The sequence below is a fragment of the Ictalurus punctatus genome, chromosome 7 (genome assembly GCF_001660625.3).
Source record: "Ictalurus punctatus breed USDA103 chromosome 7, Coco_2.0, whole genome shotgun sequence".
Classification (NCBI taxonomy): Eukaryota; Metazoa; Chordata; class Actinopteri; order Siluriformes; family Ictaluridae; genus Ictalurus; species Ictalurus punctatus.
This window is the reverse complement of record NC_030422.2, coordinates 25,005,632-25,032,294: the sequence shown is the minus strand read 5'-3', so window position 1 is coordinate 25,032,294 and position 26,663 is coordinate 25,005,632. Positions and strand designations below refer to the sequence as shown.

The 26,663-nt window shown below is 39.5% G+C and overlaps 1 protein-coding gene across 1 annotated transcript; it reads right to left on the bottom strand.

Moving 5' to 3' along the window:
* Positions 1 to 1,340: 1,340 nt before the first annotated feature.
* On the bottom strand, positions 1,341 to 26,535 carry gba2 (glucosidase, beta (bile acid) 2). Its single transcript, XM_017472583.3, has 16 exons — positions 25,671 to 26,535; positions 18,158 to 18,249; positions 17,963 to 18,078; positions 16,843 to 17,061; positions 12,913 to 13,152; positions 11,776 to 12,032; positions 11,510 to 11,635; positions 10,922 to 11,106; positions 10,439 to 10,543; positions 10,187 to 10,294; positions 9,115 to 9,266; positions 8,101 to 8,207; positions 7,011 to 7,153; positions 4,441 to 4,556; positions 3,236 to 3,427; positions 1,341 to 2,216 (listed from the first exon to the last, which is right to left on the bottom strand). Exons 1-16 carry the CDS (start codon positions 25,859 to 25,861, stop codon positions 1,950 to 1,952), a joined length of 2,616 nt encoding a protein of 871 aa, XP_017328072.1. The 5' UTR covers positions 25,862 to 26,535; the 3' UTR covers positions 1,341 to 1,949.
* Between the last annotated feature and the right edge of the window lie 128 nt (positions 26,536 to 26,663).

The following is a 26,663-nucleotide window of genomic DNA, read 5'->3' as shown; positions in this document are numbered from 1 at the left end:
TGTCATATACACGTCATATAGACATGAATAATTAATTGTGGTGAAGGAGATTGGTTTGTTTTTAGGAAGAAAGGGTAAAACCCGGCCTAGGGATGAGCTCACTGTCACAGAAGAGTATAAAAGCCCATGTATTTTTGCATGAATTTAGAATTTCTGCAGACTGTCTCACGTTATGGTTTTAAATACAGTTTAATTTCTTTTGACATCCATAACTGCTGTCTCTGGAAGTTTTTTTGACTTCTCTTGGACGGCTTTTTCCACAACATTACCTGATTGCTATTTAAGAGCTGATAGCCATTGTTTTTACATAACCGTGTGGTTCCACAATCGTGTTCAGCCCCCACATACACCCAGTTACAGTTTATTAGGTGTACCCATCTTCTGTCTACACACTGGTCAAGTCCCAGGTCAGCTCCCACTAGTGTTGTATCTGACTCGGGGCCTACTGGCGTGATTATATCCCTCGGCCGGCCTGAGAACTTCTGGGAACCTTTCAGGAGGAGCTTGACTCCGTGGCTCGGGATAGAGAAGTCTGCGTGGACCCCCGCAAGAACAAACATTAAAAATTAAAATTAATGTATGAACCTGCAATATAAGTTCACTTTTTAGGTGTACAGTTATTGACTGTAGGACATGACATGGTTGTGTGCGTACTACCGATACAAATGTATCTTGCTGGCCATTTTATTACAGACCTACCTTGTTTGTCCACTTTATAGTGTACAGTTAGAGATTATAGCTCTCTCCCCAGGCACAGTGTGTTAATTATGATCTAGCCCTCCACCAGGGTCAGCTTCTGACCACAAGATGACCAAGTTGCACAACAGATTATATACATATATATATAAAGTGCAGGGCTGACAAACTTTGCAAAGCAACACTCAGTAACTGTATACCAACAAAAAGCACATGCATGTTAAGGGAGCCAAGGTTTATCTAATGAAGTGGTAACTGACCATACATCTCGGCTGTGCTGCCAAATAAATAGTCTGCCTCAACATGAGGATCCATAGATAGCTTTGTTTTCTAGACTCTAGACCTTACTTAATGAACAGGTATATTTGTTATAGCTGTAAGTCTTCACTGACAAATTATGTACATCATTTACTGCTGCCTAAAGTGTAAACTAATATAGATTATTTTATGCAATATACCAAAAATGCAATTGACCATTTAATGTTCACTATTTTGTTCAACATGGTGGATGCTTTTTTCAATTTCTTTCAGCTTTGCTAGTACACAGCTGCTGAAACATGCTGCTTTGGACTTATCTGGAATTACTGTTTTGGAGTTATCTTCCAATGTGCACGTACAGTCAAATTCAGACAGATACAACAACACACATGAAAGTGCAGTTTAATAATTTTTAGGGTGTCCCAATATATGAATTATCCCAGTACACTTTAAAGTTTATTCATGAATTACATTCCACCCTGCCCTTCAAAATGTATGGATAAACTTATGCACACACACAATGCAATGCATTCCAGAATACAAATGTAAATCAAACCACTGCAAAAAGTCTAAATCATATCAACATGGCAGCTCAGTCTCGGTCTTGTGTGCATTATTACACTATCAGGGTTGGACAACTGTTGTAATAATAAAATGGACAAAAACAATTAAATTGCTAAATGCAAATATTTGATAATCATAAACTAAAATACATCATTCTAACTGTAGAAATACATAAACTCATGCCTGCACTCTCTAGCTCTCACTGCTTTAGCTAAAGACTTGAGTGTATCTCATGTCTGAGGGGTATAGATTATGTGTTCATCCACTGTATGTAAAACTTGTTTCCCCAAACAGAAGCACCACTATTACTATACTCAAAGTTGCTACATGGAATCACGCATTTATCTGCGGGAAGTAAACGGCAGCTTTAATGAACATTTAATCTGGGATGAAAAGTAGTGTGCAATGAGATCAGATCATGCACACAGTCATTAATGGCAATTCTCTTTAACCGGTTCATCCTGTAAGGCCGTCTGTAAACGAGCTGCCTCGCTGTCTGGCTGCGTAGTCTTGCTCACATTTGTCCGATTGTCCAGGGCCAGCTGTATGGCCCAGATGCTGAGAGGTCTCATGTAAGCCAAGGAGCGATAGATCCCTTTTTCACAGTATGCCTCAGGAGTCTGAAAGGCCATTCCTGTCTGCTCCCACACTGTCCGATAGCAACCTTCAGCAGTGTGAAGTCCTTCCTCTAACAGACCCTGAGAGACCGGGGTACAGACAGCTGACATTATTAGCAATTACATACTAATGAGGATGAAGAAGTCCGGTCATATAAAACGGCAATACGAGATCAGGTAGCATGCAAATTTGATACCTTCTAAAAGTACATACACTGACCACTTTATAAGGGAAACCCTTACACCTGCAAAATCAGGAAATTATATTATCATCCAATCACGTTGCACCAGTGCAATGCATAAAATCACGCAGACACAGGAACACTTCAGTTAAGGTTCACATCAAACAGAATAGGGAAATAAGTGACTTTGACAGTGGTATGGTTGTTGTTACCAAGTGGGTTGGTTTGAAACTGCTGAACTCCTCGGACTTTTATGCACATCTACAGAGATGATACAGAATGCTACGAAAAACGAACATCCAGTGAGCGGCAGTTTTGCGGGTTGAAACACCTTGTTGATGAGAGAGGTCAGAGGAGGATGAGCAGACTGGTTTAAACTGACAGAAAGGCTATGGCAACTCAAAGAACCACTCTTTACAACCACTGTGAGCTGAAAGGCATCTCAGAACATGCATGAAGTTGAACCTTGAGATTGATGGGCTATAGCACCGGATTTCACTCCTGTCAGCCAAGAACAGGAATCTAAGGCTAACAGTGGACACCGGTTCATCTACACTGGACTGCTGAAGATTGGAAAAAGACCAGACAATGTTTTTCAAATCATCAACTGCAGATTCAACTGTGTAGGTGAGCATGTGCCCACTGTAAGCTCCGATTCCTGTCCCCAGAAGATCAGTCTGTTTGGTATCACCATACAAACCATGGTGAAAGTCACTGAGGTCCAATTTTTTTTTTCACCATTCTGTCATTTGATGTGAACAATAGCTAAAACTTTAGACTATATCTGCATGATAATATGCATTGTGCTGCTGCCACATAATTGGTTGCTTGGATAATGCAGAAATGAGCAAGTGTTCCTAATAAAGTGCCAGCGAGTGTATGTTATCCAGAAATGTGTCCACCAATCTCCATACTGACCTCCTGAATCATAGTAGCTGCCAATCCATAGACTACACCAACCCAGACCTCATCTGACTGGACGCTGGAGCGATCAGGCACACCCTCTGGTCTCATGCCATTCACAGCCCCCATCTGTCCTCCTGCAAAGCTCATCACGTTCAGATCAAATATGCTTTTCAGCGCACTGCAGATCTTCTCCTTAGGGAAAACCTTGAGGAAAGTAATTGGCCCGAGTTACGCACACATTCGTGTTAAACTGTGAAATACAGTATAATGTACATGATACATCTCAAAGCCACACACATACACCATTATAAAGCAGTTTGCATCATGAGGAAGATGCCCTGCCAGAGAGAACGAAGGAGGGAAAAAAACTGATTGATGTATCACGACACTTATCAAGATTAATAACGCAAACTAAAAAGGCAATTCAGTGTTCACACATGCTTCAAGTAGTTTTACCTGTAAGTTTAGAACATATCAATAGCCTGCCTCTTACTTTCCCAACATCCTCTAACTTCTGTGATTTTGTATAATACAATACTAAACAGGAGATTCTCACTATACACTGCACATTACTATATTTTTCCATATTTCCACTAAGATCTTCAACTGAAATTGCTGTGTTAGAGCTCTACAAAAGAAGGTTAGTGAACACTTTAGGTTGCATCACCCTGACATGTTGATCCTTCTTTGGCCTCATCATTTTTACTGCACTGTGGAACAGCCAAACCCCATTCTCTGTAAAATGCAGACGATTTCCCCAGATGTCTGGGATTTTCTTACTTTAGAATTCCATGCATTTTTACAGAAACTGAGAATGAATTTATATTTATGTATTATATTTGTATTTATTCTTCTGTTAGGATGTACAAAGCAAAATTTTCTGCAGCTTAGGAACTTGTAAAAGCTTTAGAAAGGTTTAAATTTAAACAAATTAAATTAAATTAAATTAAAAAGAGATAGGGCCCTGTGTGCCCATTCAGTTTGAAATTCTGCATCATCTGGAAAATCAAGCTGGCTTTAAAAAACAGTTCTGGTTTCTTCAAAATAATGGAGAGATTCATAGAAATGTTTGAGATTCAATTAAAAGCCACATTAGTGTTTTCTGGCCTGCATCATCAAAGTGTATGCTTGTGCAGTGAGGCCAGTGTGTTCATGGCAAAGCAGAAGCCCTACAAGAATAACAGTCTTATTTTTCTGAAAAGGACAACAGAACCAACCTCAAACTCCTCATCTCCTAATCCAGATGCCCCGAGGAACCACTGGCCTGCACATTGGTCAGACATCACACTGTTGGACATATTTCGCCCACTGCTGTCATAGTTATAGTATTTGCCTGGAAATAAGAGGCAGAGCCACAGGAGGGGAGAAAAAGTAAGAAATTGGAAATAAGAATAAGTTTGAGACTATAGCCATCTAGTTAATACTTAAGCCCTGATTTACTACAGGTTGCCAGGACCCACAAAAACCTGCAAGCTGATGTACTATCAAGGGTGATGGAGGACTGTGTCCTTTCAAATGAGAATAATAGCATGTGTTGTTCAATTCTGTATATTATTCACCCTTAGTGAATACAATCATGTGAAAAAATAAGTACACCCTATAGAAATTGCTGGGTGAAATTTTATTATTATTTTTAAACATATTTGGACAAGTAAACATTTGATCCTCTTTGAAACAATGCCTATTATTAAAGGTGATGCACTCTATCGAATGACATGCAATTGAAATACTGTATTAATTTTCAAAATTTAAATTAACAAACAAACAGATTAGTCACATGGAAAAATTAAGCACACCACTACAGTAATCACACCTTCAAATCCATAAAATGAGAATCAGATGTTCAAGATTGGGCGCAAGTGATTAGAACCTGCAGGTGGAACCTGTCTTATTTATACCCCTCTCACATCTAGTGTGTGGTGTTCCCGTTGTTATTGAGGTGTGTGGTGTCATCATGCCAAGATCTAGACTTCTGTAGACCTTCAGAAAAAGGTTGTGGATGCCTAAGAGTCTGGCAAGAGGTTTAAAATTATCTCCAAATTATCTGATATACATCATTCCACTGTAAGGGAAGTCATCTACAAATGCCACAGATTTCAAACGACTGCCAATTTGTCCAGGACTGTCCATCTCAGCAAATTCAGCCCAAGAGCAGACCGCCTGATGCAAAAAGAAGTCTCCAAGAACCACATTTCATCACAGGATCTGCTAGTAAGTCTTGCAACTGTTGGTGTCAAAGTGTGTGTTTCTACAATCAGAAAAATATTGCAGAAATTTGACCTGCATGAGAGGCGTGCCAGGAAAAAGCCTTTGCTTTCTAAAATGAAGAGTAAAGCAAGACTACATTTTGCCAATGAGCATTTTGTAATAATGTGCTCTGGACAGGCGAATCAAAGATAAAGTTGTTTGGCCACAGTAATGGTAAACATGTTTGGCTTTGCTCGAGAAGCACCTCATACCAACTGTGAAGCACGGTGGTGGAAATGTTATGGTTTGGGGTTGCTTCATTGCCCCAGGGACTGGACAGCTTGCATACATTGATTCAATTATGAATTCTGCATCATATCACTGCTTGAAGATAATGTGAGGCCATCTGTCCGATAGTTGAAGTTGAACCGAAAGAGGACCTTTCAACAGGACAATGATCCTAAGCACACTAGCAAATCCACCAAGGAATGGCTCAAAAAGAAGAAATGGAGGGTTATGGAATGGCCTAGTGAAAGCCTGGACTTGAAACACACTAAAACATTGTGGGAAGGGCTTTGAAACAGGCAGCATATGCAGGAAAACCTTCAAACAACCTGCATTTTGAGTGGTCAAAAATTCCAGCAAGCCGATGTCAGAGACTGGTGGAAAATTATGCAAAATGCCTACCAGTTATTATTTCTGCTAAATGGAGCAATACTGGCTTCTGAGGCCAAGGATGTACTTACTTTTTCACAGAAAAATACCACATCTATTGATATTTCTTTTGAATAATGATTGAAAAAGCTATTTTCCTTGGGGTTTTGTTCAAGTATAGCAACTTGATTAATAGGCATTGTTTCAAAAAAAGATCAAATGTTTGCTTGTCCAAATATGTCCAAAAAAAAAAAAAAAAAAAAAAAAAAAAAAATTTTCCATGTACCTTTTTTTTTTTTTTTCCCCCCCACATGACTGTATGCAATTTAGGGTGTTTCTGCATAAAAGTGCAAAATACATGGGATTCGACACAAATACATTAATTTGAAGACCGTGTATTAAATTTCATTTTAAGCAAAAGTGGGCAAAATTCTACCATTCACTATTCTAACAAGACTGTGCTTTGGTATCTCAAAATAATCAAACCGTTTCTTAAATTGCTGACAATATAACCACAGCAAAGTTGTTTTCATATTATATTCACCACACATTCACATCTCTGATGCCAAAAGCATTTAAATATAAACTATGAAAAAGTTTTCACACACCCTACTCTAGGAACAGAACAGGTACTCGTGTTCAGTTCATACTGTATTTTTGTATGGTTTTTCGATACCTCTCACAGCCTTGCAAAACCTAATTTACATATTGTTTCCACCCCTACTTTGCATGGGAATATCTTTTTTCTTTTTTTTTAAAAATTGTACTCAACATACCCACTGTTTGCTTGGAATTTATCCTCTTGCACACACAAATTAGTGCGTTACATGTGATCTCAGTAAATCAGTGGCTCAGTGTCTAGTCTAGTTTTCTCCCTTCATTTATGCAGTTCTCTTCAGATTGGGCTGAATTTGATCACATAATTTCAGTCTAAGGGTAAACTCACCATTCCACAGTAGTTTATCAAAGGCGGCACTGCCTCGCTTCAAGATGTCTCTGTAGCGCTCATACACAGAGTCATTTTTAAGAAGTTGTGCCATCTTACACGTCACACACAGCGAAGCCAGCCACAGACCCCCACAGTATGCACTGAAACACCACAAATTAATAGCAAGGAGTAAAACATTTTTTGTTTCTAATTTCAAACATTTGTTTCAAAACACTCTACTGATACAGCAATGGAAGTATACCTCATGTTAAAATATGTTAAACAGGTATGACAAAGTGCTGCAAAAATGCTTCCCAAAAATGCCAGTGGACTGGCTACACTAAATGCCATTAGGTGTGAATGAGTATGTGCACGGTGCATGAGAGGCATTCAGTGGGGTTAAACTCAGGGCTCTGTGCAGGCCACTCAAGTTCTTCCATACCAATGTTGGCAAACCATGTCTTTATGGAGCTCGCTTTGTGCACAGGGGCATTATTATGCTGGAACATGTTGGACCCCTAAGTGAAGGGAAATTGTAATGATACTATATAATGCTTTGTAGCAACAGTTTGGGGAAGGCTCGCATATGGGTGTGATGGTCAGGTGTCCACAAACCTTAGGCCATTTTGGATATGTTCAACAAATTACACGTAACCTTATAACTGGCCTGGGACTATATAACTACTAATAGCACATTTGAATGTTGTGGCTAGTAATGTGCACTGCAGAATCATAACTCCACCCTCTCTGATGTAGGAAGACCAAGAAAAAAAAAACTAGCATTGAGAGAATACCAGCTATTAAATCTAAAGAAAAAAATGGTTTTGACATTAAAGAATGTGATGACTGAAACTGGATGCAGTGTTTTCTCCTGTGGAAGCCTGATGGGTCAGTTTGTACCCATGGATTTCATGTCCTCTTGTGTATCTATTGTAGCCTACTTTGTCTGTACTGCATTTGCAACAGGATGAACATGTCTATGAACTTGTTTTTCATTCACTGTACAAGGTTCATACTTCACATACTTTATTTTGCCATGCCTGCCTCTTTGTTCCTAGGACTTCACAAAAACATCTCACTTTTTCCTCTCCCTCCACTTAAAACTAACCTGGGTCCTGTTACAGTCCAGCCATCATAAGTTTGGTCAGCATAGCCGGAGTTCTCTATTAGGCCATCCCCATCTGTATCAAACTTCATTTCAGTCTCCATAACCACCTGAAAGAACCAAACCAACATCAGGTAAGCTGACATGTTCAGCTAATACCAGGTAAGGTGCATGTAACTAGATAATAATAATAATAATAATAATAATAATAATAATAATAATAATATCAGTATAGTCCCTCATCAACTCATGCTGAAAATAGTAGCATGTATTTCAGGTTATTAAACCAGCAAAATAAAACTTATAGCTTATTTACAATTATCTCCATAATTTTTTGGACCTTTGGTAAAGATGAGTAAAAAATTTTGTGAAAAAAAGTCTTTATAATTATTAACTTACTCTCACCCTGAAAATATAAAATATATCTAAACTGTACTTGAAGTACTTTTATTTAAAGAACATAAAAACCTTGATCAAAAAATATTTTTCTACCAAAACCACCTGTCACAATTATTTGCACCCCTGCATTTAGTACTTTGTGCAACCTCCCACTGACAGCATAACAGCACAGAGTCTTCTCCTATGAGTCCTCTAAATGATAAAATGATAAAGACTAAGGAATTTTAGAGCACTCATCAACACAGAATCACTCCTGGGTTCTAGTGCTACATTTCACTAAAGGTCATAACACTTTAGTTTAGTTTTGTTAACTTGTTGCTAACAAAAGACAAGCATAGATGTGTCTGTGTTTCCCCTCCACATTTCTCAAATGCATGAAGGTCGAAAATGATGTAATTCTGAGCTCTGACGTCCCACTTCCATGATAAGTCAAATACAGCATAGGTTCTCTACTAGACTCTACTCTCCACGCCACAGGTTTTCTGACTCCATCATATCATCAACTTTTCTTTGCACTGCTTAACATCCCTGCAACCTTGGAAGAGAATACTAATGATCCCCCTTTCTTATTTCAGCAGACATTGCAGCTAAATCAGTGCAGTTACGCATCCAGTTCACCTGGCAGATGGGCCACATGTCCATCAGGTACTGCAGGTCCTGAGTTAGGTGGTAGTCACGGTACACCTGCAGAACAAACTTCAGGTTCAGGTCTTTCCAGTCTGCCGTGTCATGAATTTGATAGGCATTGACACGTTGCCAAGGCTCGTCATCTAATAAATAAGGAAAAAGTTTGTAATTTTCAGTGACTCCAGCAGTAAATCCAACAAAGGCAGAAATATTTGAACTCGCTCAGACACAAATTAATGACTATATGCATAGATAGCTAGCATTGCCTGAATTGGAGTTGCTTCCTGTGGCTTTAGCAAGCTCTTCACCCAATTTAGCTAGTGTCAGTACAACATGAAATTTAGGCAAATCCATTTGACATTCTTACGGCATTCAAATAAAACATTACCTTATAATGTTTAATGTATAAAGGACAGTACACAGGAATGGCACTACTATTTCAATGAATTCAGAGCACATTCTTCAGCATCAGTGATTAATTTACTCTTAACTCATTTAGCTATGTGATCAGCTTCTAGTTACAAGTTTTTAATGTTACCAGTTGCATTACAAAAATGAAAGCTGCTCTTTTGAGATCAATTTATCTTCTTATGCAGTAAGCACTTCTTCTCTTGCTGTTTTAAATGACATTTTTGTAACCAGCATAAAATATCAAACACTCCGTTTCTAATTACTGTTTGTTTAGATCTTGTGATTGTAATTTTGTGGTTTTGACATTAATGCATTTTTTTCCAGTCAGGGCCACCATGGCAACAGCTGCCGGTGATTAAAGTCACTATTTACATGGATAGCAGTCCATTTTATGAAAATTAATTAAGTAATTAATTAATTAAGTAAGTAATTAAACAAACACATCTTTTGTGCCAGGATGGCTTCTTAATACTCTGTTCAGGTACAGTTGACTTAAACTACCGTAGTTGTTGAGACAATCAGAGAAAGTCAGTCTGGTTTAGCACAAGGCTAGATGAAACGCAAGAGGCAAATTAACACTGACATGAAAGCAGTAAGTACATATTCTTGTGAGTAAGTACATATTCTTGATGGCAGTTGGATTATTACTAACCTGGGTCTCCAATGTCATGAGGTACTACATTCCTGGTCTTAACAGGTGAGCAATGCCCATTCATGAGGTTCACCCTTTCTGTGGGGTCATACTGTACCACACTACCAGCTGGGAAAGGAATGAGAGACGGAGGAATAAGGAGAAGATTGGTAAAAAAAAAAAAAAAAAAAAAGGGGGGGGATAATTACTGAATAGGGTGCATGTAAAATACTTAATAACAAACACATGGAATGTGAGAACAGTTCCTCTCACCAATATCATACTGTAGACTCAGAGCCAGTTTGGGCCAGAGCATGATAAGTGCAAAGGAGGCATAGAAGTGCACATCGTATGTGTTGTACATCCTGTACTCCTGACCTACAAACAGGAAAGGTTACAGAAAAAAAAAATGCAGGGTTAACACTTCAGGGTCATTTCAGCTGGTATCCATTGCCAAATTGAAGTAACTATCTGGAAATTAAAGTTGGATTTGACTGATTTTGCTTTCATGGCACCAAACAACCACTTTAAGTCGCGTCCAGCATAACACAGCATAACCACAATCAACTGACATTTAAATGTTAAGCAGAAAAGTACTCCACCTCAGTCATGCTCAAAAACAAATAATTTTGTGTTTTTCAAATTTACATGCTTATTCAACTAGGCAAAGATCTAGCTTGGGCAGTCACAACAGGTGCAATCATTGTTTAAAACAAGCTTGATGCCAAGTCTAGAGATCCAAGTCCAGATACTTACCCTCTAAATAGGCAAAGCGGCCATATTCCTTGAGGACAGGGGGCTGTGCAGGAAGACCACCTTCTTCTGGGCGAAGCCCTCCACTAACATCCCAGTCTTCGGGAAGCTCCAACCACACCGTGCCCCCATCCACAACAAAGTATAACTCATTAAACAAGGCTGATTTATACCAGGAAGGGAGAGAACTAAGAAAAAAATAAAAATCACAGACAAATACATAAAGGTTTATATTATATTATATTATATTATATTATATTATATTATATTATATTATATTATATATATATATATATATATATATATTACACACACACACACACACACACACACAATTATATACATAATTTATACACACATGCATACAGATATACACAGGCTATTTTTATGAAATTTACTGTTACTTTGTAATGCAGAATGACATAACTATGTGAAAACAAATTCAGAAGTATCACTTCTTCACTATTATCACAGTTTCACTATTTGTCTGACAAAAAAAATTCAAGCAAAAGCCTTTCAATCAAAATGCTGGCTGTTGCACTCCAGGTCTACACTACAGTTCATGCAGTTAATCCTAAAGGATCTCCTTACCCATCTTCCAGAATAGGTCTCTGCCACTCCGCAATGCCCTTCTCCCAGTCTTTGTAATGTGTAAGTGCGTAGTGTGAAAGAGCTGGGCCTGCGTTTCCTTTGGTACCATAGTAACGTGCATAACGTCTAACAGAAAAACCCACAATATTCCATTACTGTTTTGTGGTCAGTGTATGGTAAATGTCTGGCAATGCAGATAAATGAACTGGCGTATTTCATTATTTAATCCTGGAATGTAATTATACCAAAACAACAGGTATGTATACCTGATGTGCTCTCTTTCCCTCGAGCCAAAAGTAATTTTTGGCATGTCCCAGGCCAGGCAGAACTCCAGGCTGTTGTGTCCATGAGCAGGCACAGAGCAGCCCACCGCCAGTGCCGCTGCCACTGTCTCTCCTCTCTGAATTGGAGGGCTGGAGCCAGTGGGTGAGTCTAACTGGCCATCACTTATCAGATCACTCCAAACAGCTTTTCCAGTGTCGTTAGGACTGAAAGCAGTCTGGTGGGTAATCTTTCTGTTGGACTAAACCCCATTCAAAAAGCATTAAGAAATAACCTGCACACACAGGAAATGTTCACTAGCGCTGTTTGTGGCAAAAGGGAATCATTCAACTAGTGGAAAATTAGTTAATAAGAAATGAAAGTTATGAAATGAAATGCTTAAGCACATATAGCCTTTTACCAATGAATGATACAGACACTTAAAAGTGAAATCTGACATTATACATATCTTATGTAGCAAATAAAACACACTGGATGTGCTGTTATAGAAAAATAATCAGTGATGAGGGGTTGATATGGCCCAACATGAAGTGGAGTTTCAGCACCAAAGTTTGTTTATTTCTCTGCAACGGCCAATCCTGAAGTATTTTATTCCTCTTAATACACAGCATTTTGCCAATCAGTGCTAACAATTTATTATAAATTAAAGAATGCCATACCATACTTTTATCCATTTATAACATTTAATGTTGTGGAACATCTGGAAAACCAGCTTCTCCTATTTTCTCTTTTGAAATCATTAAGACAAATATTGTAATTGTCTTGTTACTGAGAAACCACAAAGCACAAAGTCCATGATCCTGAACACTTTCCCAGAACAGCTATAAAGGGCTAGACACTGGAGATCAACGATCATCATTTTTTCTTGTTTATTTCATCTGTTTATTATTAGACCTAGATTATGTGCAGCAGCTACCATAAGGTTCCTGTGTACGTTTTTACTACAGAAACAATAATATACTACAAGGAGAGCATGAATATAAACCTGATATACCGCTGGCAGTACTGTAGCATAACAAACAAACAAAACAAAAAAACTATTACACAGAATAAAAACAATAAATAACAAAAAAGCATAAAATTATTTTAGCTGAGCTGACTCAATTAATAAGGTGTGTCACCTGTTCTCGAGATGCCATACACAGTGTGTACGGGTTCACCGCTGAGCAGTGGTGAAGCAAAACCCCTGACACTGACTCGCCCTCTTTTTCCAAGTGGAATGGTTCATTCCAATGACCGCCACATTTTTCCTCCTTGTGGCCTGATCCATTGACCATGGTAAACATGATTGTGACATCCAGTGCGTAGTCATTCTTGTTCTCTATATCCCACACAAACACGGCAACCGGAAAACTTGAGTCCTGTGAATGCAAATGCAGACATCAAACAGGGCAGGTTCTTTACAATAATAAAAAAAAATACAAATTTAATTAAATATTCGAATGTGTAAATGTTGTAAATGTTTAACACAATCCATCCTTTGAAATGTGTAGGTTTTATAAGCACCCATGTAAGTGAGAGCAAAGATTGAAGGAACGTAATTGTACAGAACACAATATGATACTTAAACAGTGTTACAATAATTACTTAAAATGTTGCAGTATTCTTAAATACTAAAGTGAAAAGCCTTTTTTTTTTTTTTAACTGGTAATTTTTATTTTTTTTTTAACTGGTAATTGAAGGAGATCTCCGCCGACGCCGGTCCCAAGCCCGGGTGAAAAAGGAGGAGGGTTGGGCATCAGGCTAGCACCCTGATCCCGTAAAATCTATCTTGCTACGGAAACAACAAGCAAAAACCAGCGGTCTAAACAATACCGGCGCGATGACCCTGTTTCTCCCTTGATGACGGTGCTGGAGCAAAGCCGAAAGGTCGTCCAGCGCCCGATGCAAAATGGGATACTCGACGCCAATACGATCACACGAATTGGAACCTGGAACGTGCGAACGTTGTACCAGTGTGGGAGACTGGAGCAGCTTCTGCACGAATTCGACAATTACCGGCTTGACATTCTTGGTGTCAGCGAAATGAGGTGGACGGGTAATGGAAAAATGATAAGCGACAGGAAGATCGTCCTGTATTCGGGAGCCAAAGAACATCACGTGCACGGTGTCGGGATGGTCCTGAGCAAAACCGCGGCACAGGCACTCGTTGGATGGAAACCGATCAGTGATCGCATAATTACCACCCGATTTCAGTCTCGCCATGCTAAAATTACTGTTATTCAAGTCTACGCACCGACAAATGAGGCAGATGATGAAGAGAAGGACGCCTTCTACGACCAACTGCAAGACACAATCACGGTTATCCCCAACCATGACATAAAGATCCTCCTTGGCGACATGAATGCGCAACTCAGTAGCGACCGGCAGGGCTGGGAAAACGTGATCGGACCTCATGGATCGGCAGCAGTAACGAGCGATAATGGAGAGCGTCTCCTATCCCTGTGCAATCTTAACAACCTTTGCATCGGGAATACATATTTCATTCACAAACGGATTCACAAAAAGACGTGGCGGTCACCAGATGGGGCCACTCACAATGAAATCGACTATGTATGCATCCATCGACGGTGGCGCTCGGCTTTACGTGACGTACGGGTTTTTCGCGGCGCCGACGTCGGATCTGATCACCACTTGCTTGTGACTTCAATCCGACTAAAATTGAAAAGAGTGGCCGGACGCAACACCGTTCGGTCATTTGCCTCCGAGAAATTGAAGGACCGTGTGAACGCCGAGCACTTCCACATTGAACTCGCTAATCGATTCCAGATTCTTGACAACTCGGCCAGCATCGAAGAACAATGGGCACAGATCAAGGATGCTGCCATAGAGACGGCAGAGAGAACGATTGGTCGACGGCGTGGAACGCAGCGAGAACGGTGGATTCAGGACCGGACATGGTCGTTGCTTGATGAAAGACGGGTCAAGAAACGTCAGCGCGATCAAGCAAAGACCGAAGAGGAGCGAAATGAAGCATCGCAGGCGTACCGAGAACTCGACCGCAGGGTCAAGAGTAGTTGCCGAGCAGACAAGAAGGACTGGCTGGGCACTGAAGGGCACTGAAGCACAACTGGCTGCGGACCAGGGTGACAGCAGGACTCTTTTTCGTGTGGTCAGAGATCTCACTCGGGCCCGAAGCGGTTCCACTGGGCCGATAAGGGATACAACCGGCAGGATGCTAGTTAGCAAAGAAGAGCAGGACGTGCGTTGGGTGGAACATTTCAAAGACACCCTAAACCAGCCGGCTCCCGTAGCCACGCACGACTTTACAGTCTTTCCTCCTCCCTGTGAGCTGGAAGTGGACATGAGCGACATCATGGATGCTGAGGTCGCTGCAGCGATTCGTCATCTGAAAAAACAACAAAGCACCTGGTCTTGACCAAATCTCGGCAGAAATGCTGAAAGCGGGTGGTGATGAAGTTGTACGGGTGCTCACTACGCTGCTCAATGACTGCTGGCACATGGAACGGGTCCCAAATGACTGGAGACAGGGTGTCATCGTCAAATTACCTAAGAAAGGTAATCTCGCAGACTGTAACAATTGGAGAGGCATCACCCTTCTGTCTGTTCCAGGCAAGGTATTTTGTCTCGTCCTCCTCAAACGGATACTGCGAGCAGTCGAACAGGCTCTACGGGACGAACAGGCTGGGTTTAGAAGCGGTCGGTCGTGCACTGAACAAATCTTTGCTCTTCGAAACATCATTGAACAAAGCTCCGAATATCAGAAACCGCTCTTGGTCAACTTTATAGATTTTAAGAAGACGTTTGACAGCGTCCACCGGAAATCGCTTTGGAACATCGCACGGCTATATGGCATTCCACAGCGGTTTATCGCCGTTTTCCAGAACTTATATCAGGATTCTAGCTGTTGCATCCGGACGGACACAGGTCATACTGCCTTTTTCACCATCGAGACTGGAGTCAGACAGGGCTGCATTCTTTCACCATTCTTTTTCCTCATGATGATGGACTTCGTCATGCGACGAGCACTAACACAGCCAGCGTCTGGAATTCCGTGTACAGGCCAGGGACGCCTGACCGACCTGGAATTCGCCGACGATATTGTGCTATTGGCGCAGAATGGGAAAGTCTTACAGGAGATGACCACTAGCCTGGAGCACGAAGCAGCCAAAGTTGGGTTACGGATCAGCACTGACAAGACCAACGTCATGGCCGTCGGCCGGATGACGCTGGTGCGGATCACGGTGAGCAACCAGCTGATCGAAGAAGTCAAACAGTTCACCTACCTTGGCAGCATTGTGGCTGCGGATGGTGGGACTAACATGGATGTCAATCGCAGAATCGGCAGAGCATTTGCAGTCTTCCAACAGCTACAACCGATTTGGGCTAGGCGAACTATCCACACCAACAGCAAACTTCGCCTGTTTAATAGCATCATCATCCCAACTGCCATCTATGCATCTGAAACTTGGAAGAGCTCGAGGGCAGTCATCCACAAGCTGAATGTGTTTCAACAATGATGCCTGAGAAGAATACTCGGTGTATCATACCGTGATCGTATTTCAAATGAAGAAATTCTAAGAAGAACAAACTCCCGCAGCCTGGCAGAAATGGTCGCAGAGCGAAGAATGCGCTTTGCAGGACACATTCTACGGATGTCTGACCACCGCCACGCAAAGATCGCGCTGCGCTGGATGCCGCCACGGGGGAAGAGAAGAGTAGGGCGGCCGCGGAATACTTGGCGACGAACATTCATGGAAGATCTACGAGCGCTCGATGTCAAGTGGGAAGATGTGGAAATCGACGCTTCCGACCGAGCCCGCTGGCGAATGCTTGTTGCCCGCTGCGCCCCGCTGCGCGGACGGAACTAACTAACTAACTAACTAATTGAAGGAGCCTGCTGGATATTAAAGCAAGTTCTTTATTTTTGGAACATAAGACCAAAATGCTGCGTAGCGACTTTATTTATTACATTATGACCATCAACAGAAGCTATAATACCATGCAGCTAAGACAAACAATGTATTGAGAATACAAAAGCACAAAACTCATTAATCATGATGAACATGTAATTTGCTTCAGTCAGTCACCTTGTAGTTGTGTGGGATGACAGGTGACACCTGCCTGCAGGTAAGGGTGACGTTCTGGCCGGGCAGCTGGTAGACGGTCCAGGCTCGGGGATAGAGTGCATGGTAGAACGCGAACGCACCACAGTAACCCCAGTTCCAGTCCTGCAGTGTGTGAGGACGTTCGGTGGACAACACTTGCTGATAGATTGTCTGACCATCCCTACGTAGGCAAACTGTAAACTGTGAGCAGGAAATAGAATAAGGTAAGGAGGGATGGACATGCATACATTTTGCTTTTAGAGCAGTCCAAGTGAAGAACACTAGAGAGAAAGGCACATTATCAATCACACAGCACTCCAACAGTGAATTTTTTGTTGTTATTATTGCTATAATTATTGTTGTTTAATATATGTATGCCCCAGAAGCTACAAAAACAGCCTATGAACATCTCTATACCTTTAGCTTCAAAACAAATGCAGGTTCTATGAATATTCATGACCATACAATGTGTTTATATATATATATATATATATATATATATATATATATATATATATATATATATATATATATATATATATATATATATATATTACAAAAAAATTTTTTAAAACCCTCCATATCCACCTGCCACCTAGCACACATTTATTACAGGTAGACCAGGGTTAGATTTCAGTATTTCAGTACACTTTACTGGGATCTTAGTCAAACTCTTTTGACTGATCACCTTTATCCTATGATGAAATGTTTCTATCCTGAGAGGAGTGGTCATGTCCAGGATGACCCTTCTCCCATCCACAGCACAGGAAGGTTGAGATTATGAATGGTTTGATGAAGATGACATAATGGCCTACAGTCACCAGATCTCAACCCAGTTGAAAATCTATGGGAGACTTTGGAATGACGAGTTACACACTATCTCCATCATCAAAACGCCAAATGATGGAGTATTTTTGGAAAGATGGACTTCATCCCTCCCTTAAAGTTCCAGAGACTTGTAGAATCTGTGTATTGAAGCTGTTCTGGAGGCTCATGGTGGCCCAACACTTTACTACCACACTTAATGGTGTGTTGTTGTTTTTTTCCATTTGTCACCCATATATAATTAGTGTCATGCACCCAAGCAGAGTCAGCCATTTACCTGGTCAGCAATGACTGTTTTGTAGTGGTACATTCCTGGGTTAAGCTGCCACCTACAGAACTCTCCCTTCCATCCACGTGTAATGCTTCCTCCCCCAATGCCACCCAGGGGGGCACCTACACACAAGAAGGATCATTCTAATCATTTTAACTTTTCTTTTTTTTGCCGGATGTCTGCAGAACACTGAGCACTTACCATAAATCGGCCTTAGAGGCAAAGCATTGAATATGTCTATGAAGGGTGCTTTCTTCTCAATCTTTGTTCTCTGGTACCACCATTTTAAATACCTGCACACACAAATATAAAAGAAACTACATCAGTTTAGGAGTCATTTTCTTTTCTTTTAACTTTATTTATTGACTTTTTTCACAAACATAATAAAAGCATAAAGTACATATAAACCTCCACATACACATTCACACATAAATAAATATCCACTTTCAAACGGTCAGTGCCTCTTCCTGACCAATTTTGGGGTGGGGGGGGTGATGGTTACTTCAACAGTCTATTTATTAATTTATTCCTATTCTTAATTTACTCATTAAGAATAAGGGACTAGTTTAACTCTCGTCGGCAGACTTAACATCATTGAATTTATCTATAAAAGGTTGCCAAATTTTGTAAAATGTATTTTCTTTTTTTTCCAGAGAGAATTTAATTCTCTCTAGTTCCAAGTGTTTAATTACATCCCTCATTATATTTGTGCGTGTTGGTGCAGTTTTCTGTTTCTAATTGAGTAAGATTAATCTTTGTGCTAGTAAAGTGATGAATGATACCATATTTTGTTCCTCACAGTTGTTAATGATGTTAGTCACTACAATTCCTAGAACCACCATCAATATAAAATATATACAATATTCTTGATAAGGTCTATACAATATTCTTGATAAGGTCAGAAAAACACTATTCTAGTAGTTTGATAACTTTGAACAGCTCCAGAACTATGGGCTAATGATGCCCAGCCCACAGCGATCGCACAAAGGGTCCGTATCTGGAAATATCTTCTTGAGTTTCTGTTTAGACCAATGTAACTGATGTATTATCTGAAATTGTATGAGGCCATGTCTTCACATACCAATGAGCTATGAATCTGTTTAAGGGCTACCTGCCATTGCTCCTCTGCAATCTCATTCTCCCAGGGATATATCAAGTGTTCCAAAGTTGTGCATGTCAACTGAGACAGTTTCTCAAATATCTTGAATAAGTATCAATTCCATTACAGATTGGTTTGGGGAATTGGAATATGATGAATTATTTGTTTAACAAAAGCTTCACACCTGCAATCCAAAACCAAACCTTGACAGGGATGAAAAGAGGCTTTTTCTACATCTAATGATATAAGTATTTCGGATTGGGGCCTTGATTTAAAAGACTATATTACATAAAGTAATCTACGAATATTATACACCATTTGTCTAATTTAATGAACCCTGTCTGATCTTCATTAATTACTGTTGGGAGCACATTTTCTAATCTTATGGCCATTATTTTAGCTAAAATTTTGGTGTCTACATTTAGCAAACTCACTGGCCTATATGATGCTGGACCAAGTGGATCTTCGCCTTCTTAATGTAGTAAAGAAATCGATGCTTGGTAAAATTTAGTTGGGAGAAGGCCCCTTTCTAATGGTTCATTAAAAACATCTAGAAGGACAGGGGCAACTTCTGTAAATGAATACCTTGTAAAATTCAGGCGTATACCCATCAAGACCAGGCACCTTTAACGTAAAACTACATATCGCTAGCTTAACTTCTTCCAGAGTAATAGGTTCCTCTAGAGAATTTCTGAATCATCCTCTTTAATGGAAGGAGTATTCAAATTATCAAAAGAAGTCATCCAAAATTTGACTTCTTTTGTTGACTCAGTTGAATACAGTTTAACCTAAAATTGTTACATTCTTGGTTATTTATTTAATATTTATGTCTGGAACGGTTTATTAATTTAGTAGTCTCATCTGTTTCAATTCCGTGTGCAGCGTTAACCTTTTTGTAAGAAGTTCCGGAGTAGGAGATTTGTTCTATTAAATTATGTCTCTTCTATTTTTGTCATTTTAGTCATATGTGCATAACGAGAAATCATTTGACCACGAAAATAGGCTTTCAGTGCTTCCCATACCATACTTTTAGAGACTTCTGGGGTTTTGTTAGTTTACATATAAAAACTATTTGGGATCTTGTAAATTCAACATGTGTTGCATAATCTAGTAAACTATTGTCCATTCGCCAGGTTGTGGATGTATGTATATTAGGGAAGATTAGTTGTAATTGTAATGTGGCATGATCAGATAGAACAATGGTTTCATAATCAATATGGTTTACAGCAGAAAGTAGTTTAGAATCCAAGAAAAATAATCGATCCGAGAGTAGGAATTGTGTGGCTGAGAGGGAAAAAAAAAACAAAAAAGAATATTTTTGTTGAGTTGGGTGTAAGCATCTCCAAATCTAAGGTCTATTATATTCACAGTTTAGGAGTAATTTTGTAAACACTTTCCTTTTAAAACAGGAATTATAGTGATCATTGTTTCTATCGCATAGATGTACTCAGAGTATGACACAATGCACTGCCTGAAAAAAAAAACTTAAAATAATTACACTTAAAATAATTACACAACCTTACACAAGAGTCTAAACCGCCTTCCCTTTTCTAAATAAACTGCCTGCTTTTCCACTATTGTTTGACATGCTTGTGAGAAGTTTAAACCTCTGGATTTCTGCACGAATGGTTTTTCAGTCAAAACAGAAAACATCACTCACTCTTTCACACACACACACACGTACATTTATTGAGACATTTTTAATCTATTAACCACCAGTGTAACTACGCTAGCAATGTCACCCTGTTACATCAGTGCAGCAGACAACCGCTCGTTTCTAAGAGTTAAAACGGAAAATACAGCAACAAAAACAAATCAGCACCACAATCGCTCAGGACATCACAAATATTTCAATATAAACATATTTAGCGTGTTTTAGGGTGGAATTTACCTTTAATTACTATTTCATTACCCACCATGTTAGAGTCACACACTTTATCTATGAGGAAAATAGGTTTGGGAAGCACTACAGTTGTTACCTACAGCACATACATGTTGGCACATGTTGATTATTAACAAGAGGAACGCTAATTCCCTCAAGGCACTCTTCACCGAAGCCATAAAATAAACTAGGGAATAATATTAGCCACTGAGAAACACAGAAAGTTTCCTCTGTTTGAGTTCTCTGTTGTTGCGTTACTTGTTGTGTCACATTGTTAAGCAATGATCTTTGGTTTTAGAGCACAGAGATATCCTGGCATTGTGCTATAGAATCTCCTGATAGAAACCAGACTTCATGTGGGCTTCAGGCTGGAGAGAGCAAAGCAGCACAAAGCCGTTCTACTCTTTTCTTCATGACTGACAGTAGCGCTGAGGTTTGCAGTCTCCACCAATAAAATGAAGAGGGCACATTAACTGTTGTCTTATCTGTGCATAGGACATTGTTCCAGCAATGCTGAACATCCACATTTGCAACAATATGCAGTTTGTTTAAGAGTGCCCCCGCATGTACATGTCTTTTGTTTAATATTTAGGCTCTATATCTCCAGTCTCTTCTGTTTTTCTGTCTTTTAGAAAGTCATGCACAGCTGTTTGCAGGACTGTAGCACTCAGAATGAAGGCAGGACCAAAAGGGAGCAGACAGCACTGTGGGATTGACAGGACAAAGCTGAGGAATGTCTCTGTCTGAATTTATGGTTGCCCTTTTTCATACACCTTGTCTTAGTTCTTCACCATGCTCAATATAAATAAATTTAAAAAGTCATTAAACTCAGCTCTCAGCACAGTGTTAAAAGGAAGAAATGTGCAATTCTGCTTTAGTGCATGACCCTTATAACTAATGTGTAAGTGTAGTAAAAGCTTGCAGCCTGTTTACAACAAAGTATATCAGTACACATCCGCATGGTTCTCATGCATCAGTCATCCGCCCATAAATCAAAATCAAAGACCATGTAGTTGACCAGTGTAAGTGAACATGAAGATTTGTACATGAGCAGAAACTATACATCTGCTTTGTTCCTATCCAACTGAAATAAAACATATGTACAGATTTTTCATGCGTTGCAAGTCACTTAAGTCCCAGTTCAATCATTAACACAGACTCGCAGTATGATCCATGATCACTGTGGATCAATTATTAACTGTAACTGCCATAGACCGTACCTACATGTTGCACAACACCAGTACCAGGACTGATGAAATCCGTCCCTAATGTTTGTTTTATTCATTAATGACAGGAATATTTTGTGTTTCAGTTGTGAAACAGCATTGTTTTTGTATTTGTATCAAACCATTTGAAACTGAATATTGAACTAAAATTCTGATCAAAGTTGATTGACATTTTAGATTCACTTTCAAAATACCATCTAGGCAAGCGAATCCATCTCCCCAATTTCAGAAATTCAAAATATTAACATTCTAATTCAGATTTGAATTAGAATTCAGATTAGAATTCAGATTAGGCTCAACTGCACAAACTATTAATTCTGTAGTTATTTCTGGAAAAAAAACACTAAGTTTGTCTCATTTTGGAATCGAATAGGTAGCTCTTGTAACATAAGGTGACAAGTCTGGGATCCAATGCCTGTTCCATGGATATTTAGAGTCTAATCTCATTTAAATGATTCACTGGTTATTAATATTCTACTGGCCTTTGGTCAGTCCAAAACAGGTCAAGGTAAAAGGCATTCAGTCAAAGAATAAAAATATCGGTCATCAGCAATGCACTGTCAGTGTTTACTAAGAGCAGCAGTTAAAAGAAAAACCTACTCTGAACAGCTTGCATATAAATTTTATCATTAAAATGTGGTGTTCGGTGACATCCAATTTATTTTAAAGCTTTACATTTAAGGGCAGAGAGTCACATATGCCGTTCATTATGCTTAGCCTTGTACGTTAAGGCCAGTTATACCAGGTTATTATGGTCTATTATACTGGTGAGGGTGTGGTTAAGGAATTCATCATGCAAGTTCACCAGAGGGCTTGTGCAGGTGTAAATGCAGCAAATGTAGTGGGTTAAAAAAAAAAAAGGCTCATTTTTCTCATGAAAAAAAAAAAGCACAAACCCATGAGCAGAAACTGCTAAAGTAAATGACGACTTGTGAAATAAGGTGTGTTGGGTACATAATATTACATAGGTCAAAAACATTCAATCTACCAAACTGGTTAGATTGCATTACATACAGTGGTAACGCTTTGTTGTCATGTTGCACAATTCCATCTCAATAGGAGTAAGATGCCATTTTTTAAAAAGAATTCACTTGTGAATGCAACACAAACTGATACCATACAGTGCTGTGAAAAAGTATTTGCCTCATCCTGATTTTTTATTTTATATTATTATTGCAGCAAAAAAAAAAAAAAGTTATCCAACACCTATCACCAATGTGAAAAACAAATTGCTGCCTTAGACTTAAAATCTGGTTCAAAGTTCAGCTTACAGACTTTGTAACCCTTCCTAGACTGATGTATTTCAATTAAATTCTTCTTCTTCTTCATTTCTAGAAGTTCTTTCAAATTTGACAGTGTATTACTGCAGCAATAACAGCAACCAAACACTTCCGATACCTGGAGATCAGTCTTTCACTTCCTTCTAGGACTAGGACTTACTCCTATGCTTTGGATCACTGTCTTGCTGCATAATCCAGTTGCGCTTGAGTTTCAGTTTACAGATTAAAGACCGGACATTCTCCTTTATAATTTTCTGGTAGAGAGCAGAATTCATGTTTCCCTCAATTATTGCAAGTTGCCCAGACCCTGAAGCAGCAAAACATCCCCACACCATCACACTACCACCACCATGCTTGACCGTAGGTATGATGTTCTTTTTGTGGAATCCTGTGTTTGGTTTACGCCAGATGTAACGGGACCCCTGTCTTCCAAACAGTTCCACTTTCAACTCATCAGTCCACAGAAAATTCTCCCAAAATGTTTGAGGATCATCAAGGTGTGTTTTGGCAAAATTCAGACGAGCCTTAATGTTCTTCTGTGTTAGTAGTAGTTTTTACCTCACCACTCTTCCATGGACGGCATTTTTGCCCAGTGTCTTTCTGATAGTGGGGTCATGAACAGTGACCTTTATTGATGCAAGAGAGGCCTGTAGGTCCTTTGATGTTGTCCTTTGCTCTTTTGTGACGTGCTGGATGAGTAGTTGGTGTGCTCTTGGAGGAATTTTGAAAGATCGGCCATTACTGTGCCGAGTTTTTTTTTTCCCCCCATTTGGAGATAATGGCCCACACTGTGGTTCTTTGGAGTCACAGAGCCTTTCAAATAGCTTTGTAACCCTTCCCAGACTGATGTATTTCAAATCACCTTCTTCTTCATCATTTCTGGAATTTCTTTCATCTTTGGCATAGTGTGTTACAGGATAAGACATTTTAACCAACTTCATGCTGTTGAAAGTTCTATTTAAGTGTTAATTTGATTGAACAGGGTTTGCAGTAATCAGGTCTGGTTGCGTCTAGTCCAGCTGAACCCCATTATGAATGCAGTTTCATAGATTTGGGGAATCAGTAACGATGGGGACAAATACATTTTCACACAGGCCCAGTTGTTACTGGATAACTATTTTTACATCAATAAGTAACCATATAATTTAAAAACTGCATTTTGTGTTTACTCAGCTTGCTTTTGTTTTATCTTATATTTTGTTTTAATTTCTGAAACAATTTAGTATGAGATCTATATACAAACAGAAAAAAAATCAATACTTTTTCACAGCACTGTTAGTCCTTTCCTATAAGGAAACCACCATCACTTAATCCTAGCACTTTTCTAAGTGAACACACACACACCTCAGTTTTCAAAGCCAGCCACTGTAAACCCGATGAAGCACTAAATGTCTCTAACTCAACCTTTCTTTGAACCTGTCAGCAAGAAAGATAATCACAAGTAATCGCATAATAACTGGACAGTTTTTCCCACATTCACAAGCAGCTCATCATCCAAGACTACAACATTTTTTTCCTTCTAAACACACGTTGTTCGGAATTAAATGCAGAATTGCGTTGCAAGAGATCCAAGAGATTTATAGTTTTATTGCTGATGTGATATTTTACATGGAGAAAGGGCAAAGTTTTTATTTATAGCCTTACTTGTTTTCAAGTTACTCGGGTTTGGATTTAACCTATACAGTTCAAGCGACCAGTTCAAACAGGATAATAACCATATGAAGTAAATAAGAAATATATTACCTAAGATCACGATGGGTTGATATTTCCACCACTGTAACATTTTTTTTAAAGACTTAATGAGGACATCACTTAACAGACCAATTTTTGTACCTTTAGTGTGTATCTTTTATCTGGAAAGGTGCATGTAGTGTATCTAACTAAAAGGTACAAGAGTAGTCCTGTTTAAAAGGTAAACTTCATTCACATTTGTACCTGCAGGACGAGGAAAAGTGCAGTTCAATGCCCTTTTCTAAAAACGTATAAAAAAAAGAAGTAAAGAAAGCACAAATAACTTTGCTTTCCGGCATTATAAGACCTTAAGACTTTGTATTTTGTTTTTAATCAGAGAAAAGCAGACTGTGTGTGCATCTGTGTCCTCCAGAAGCCAATCCATAGCAGCATATACAGTATAATAAATAAACAGGAACGTGGGCGTCACATCATGAGCTCCTGCTGTGGCATATTTATTTATTTATTTACTTGTTTATTTGAGAGAAATGTGTACCTGAAGCCCAGGCCGATGTGCTGCAGGATGTGGGACAGGGACACGTCTTTAGCCTGAAAAGGTTTTCTTTTCTCCTTGAACTCGTGCGCCAGGCAGATCCTCCACCCATCCTTAGGCACACCGAATCCGGTTTCCGTGCCCTCATACCTGGCCATGAGCTCGGATAACGACCTGCTGTCATTTAAATCCATGCTGGTGGCCTGGTGTATGCAGCTCAAACCTACACTACAATCCCTAATAAGGCACTAGATTTCACTTGAGCTGGAATGTGAAGCTCAGATTAAACCCTCCACCTCCAGAATACTACAGATGACAATATCCACAGTGCACTACATGCATGCACATGCACTAGTGCGAATCACCCTGTTGATGGCGTTATCCCTCCGACCTACACACTGGATGCGATGGTGAATTTGTTTGTAGCTCGACGCTATCCATCCATCCATGGAGCCATCCGTATATCATGTATATACATGTATATCTCCGACGTAAACGTTCTAATATGTTCCCGAACCAAATGTGTCGCTGCCGCAGTGAGTCACGGTCCAACCCGGAATCGGTCCTTAATTAATCCTCCTCCATATACTGTAGTCAATTCAGCTCAGTCAAGATGAACTCATGCGCCCTATTGCAGACTGTACCATTACTCATATACACGGAGGTGGAGTCCTGCAGACCGCAAGTTTATTTACAAAAGAAAATAAACCTCACACGTGACTATACGTACGATTTGTTTTCATTTGACTAAGTCGTTCACTACAAAAAAAACCTCAAGAACGAATTACAAATACATACAATATATTCATGTTTGTAAATAATAATAACAACGACAATACATTCCTCCTTTGCGGTCTTGTAGCCGGCTCATACGCGACTAATACGTCACGCTTTGCCACGGAGCCTTCCCTGATGGCCGAGCAAAATATATACCGGAGTTTACGTGCTTTCGTTCTAATATTTTCAAAAAGTCTGATAATGCATTCATACACAAAA

Coding starts and splice junctions, on each gene's coding strand:
- gba2 (XM_017472583.3), bottom strand. CDS start 25,861: ATGGATTTAAATGACAGCAGGTCGTTATCCGAGCTCATGGCCAGGTAT. Junction 18,250..25,670: donor CACATCGGCCTGGGCTTCAG/GTACACATTTCT, acceptor TTGTGTGTGCAG/GTATTTAAAATGGTGGTACC. Junction 11,107..11,509: donor AGACCTATTCTGGAAGATGG/GTAAGGAGATCC, acceptor TTTTTTTCTTAG/TTCTCTCCCTTCCTGGTATA.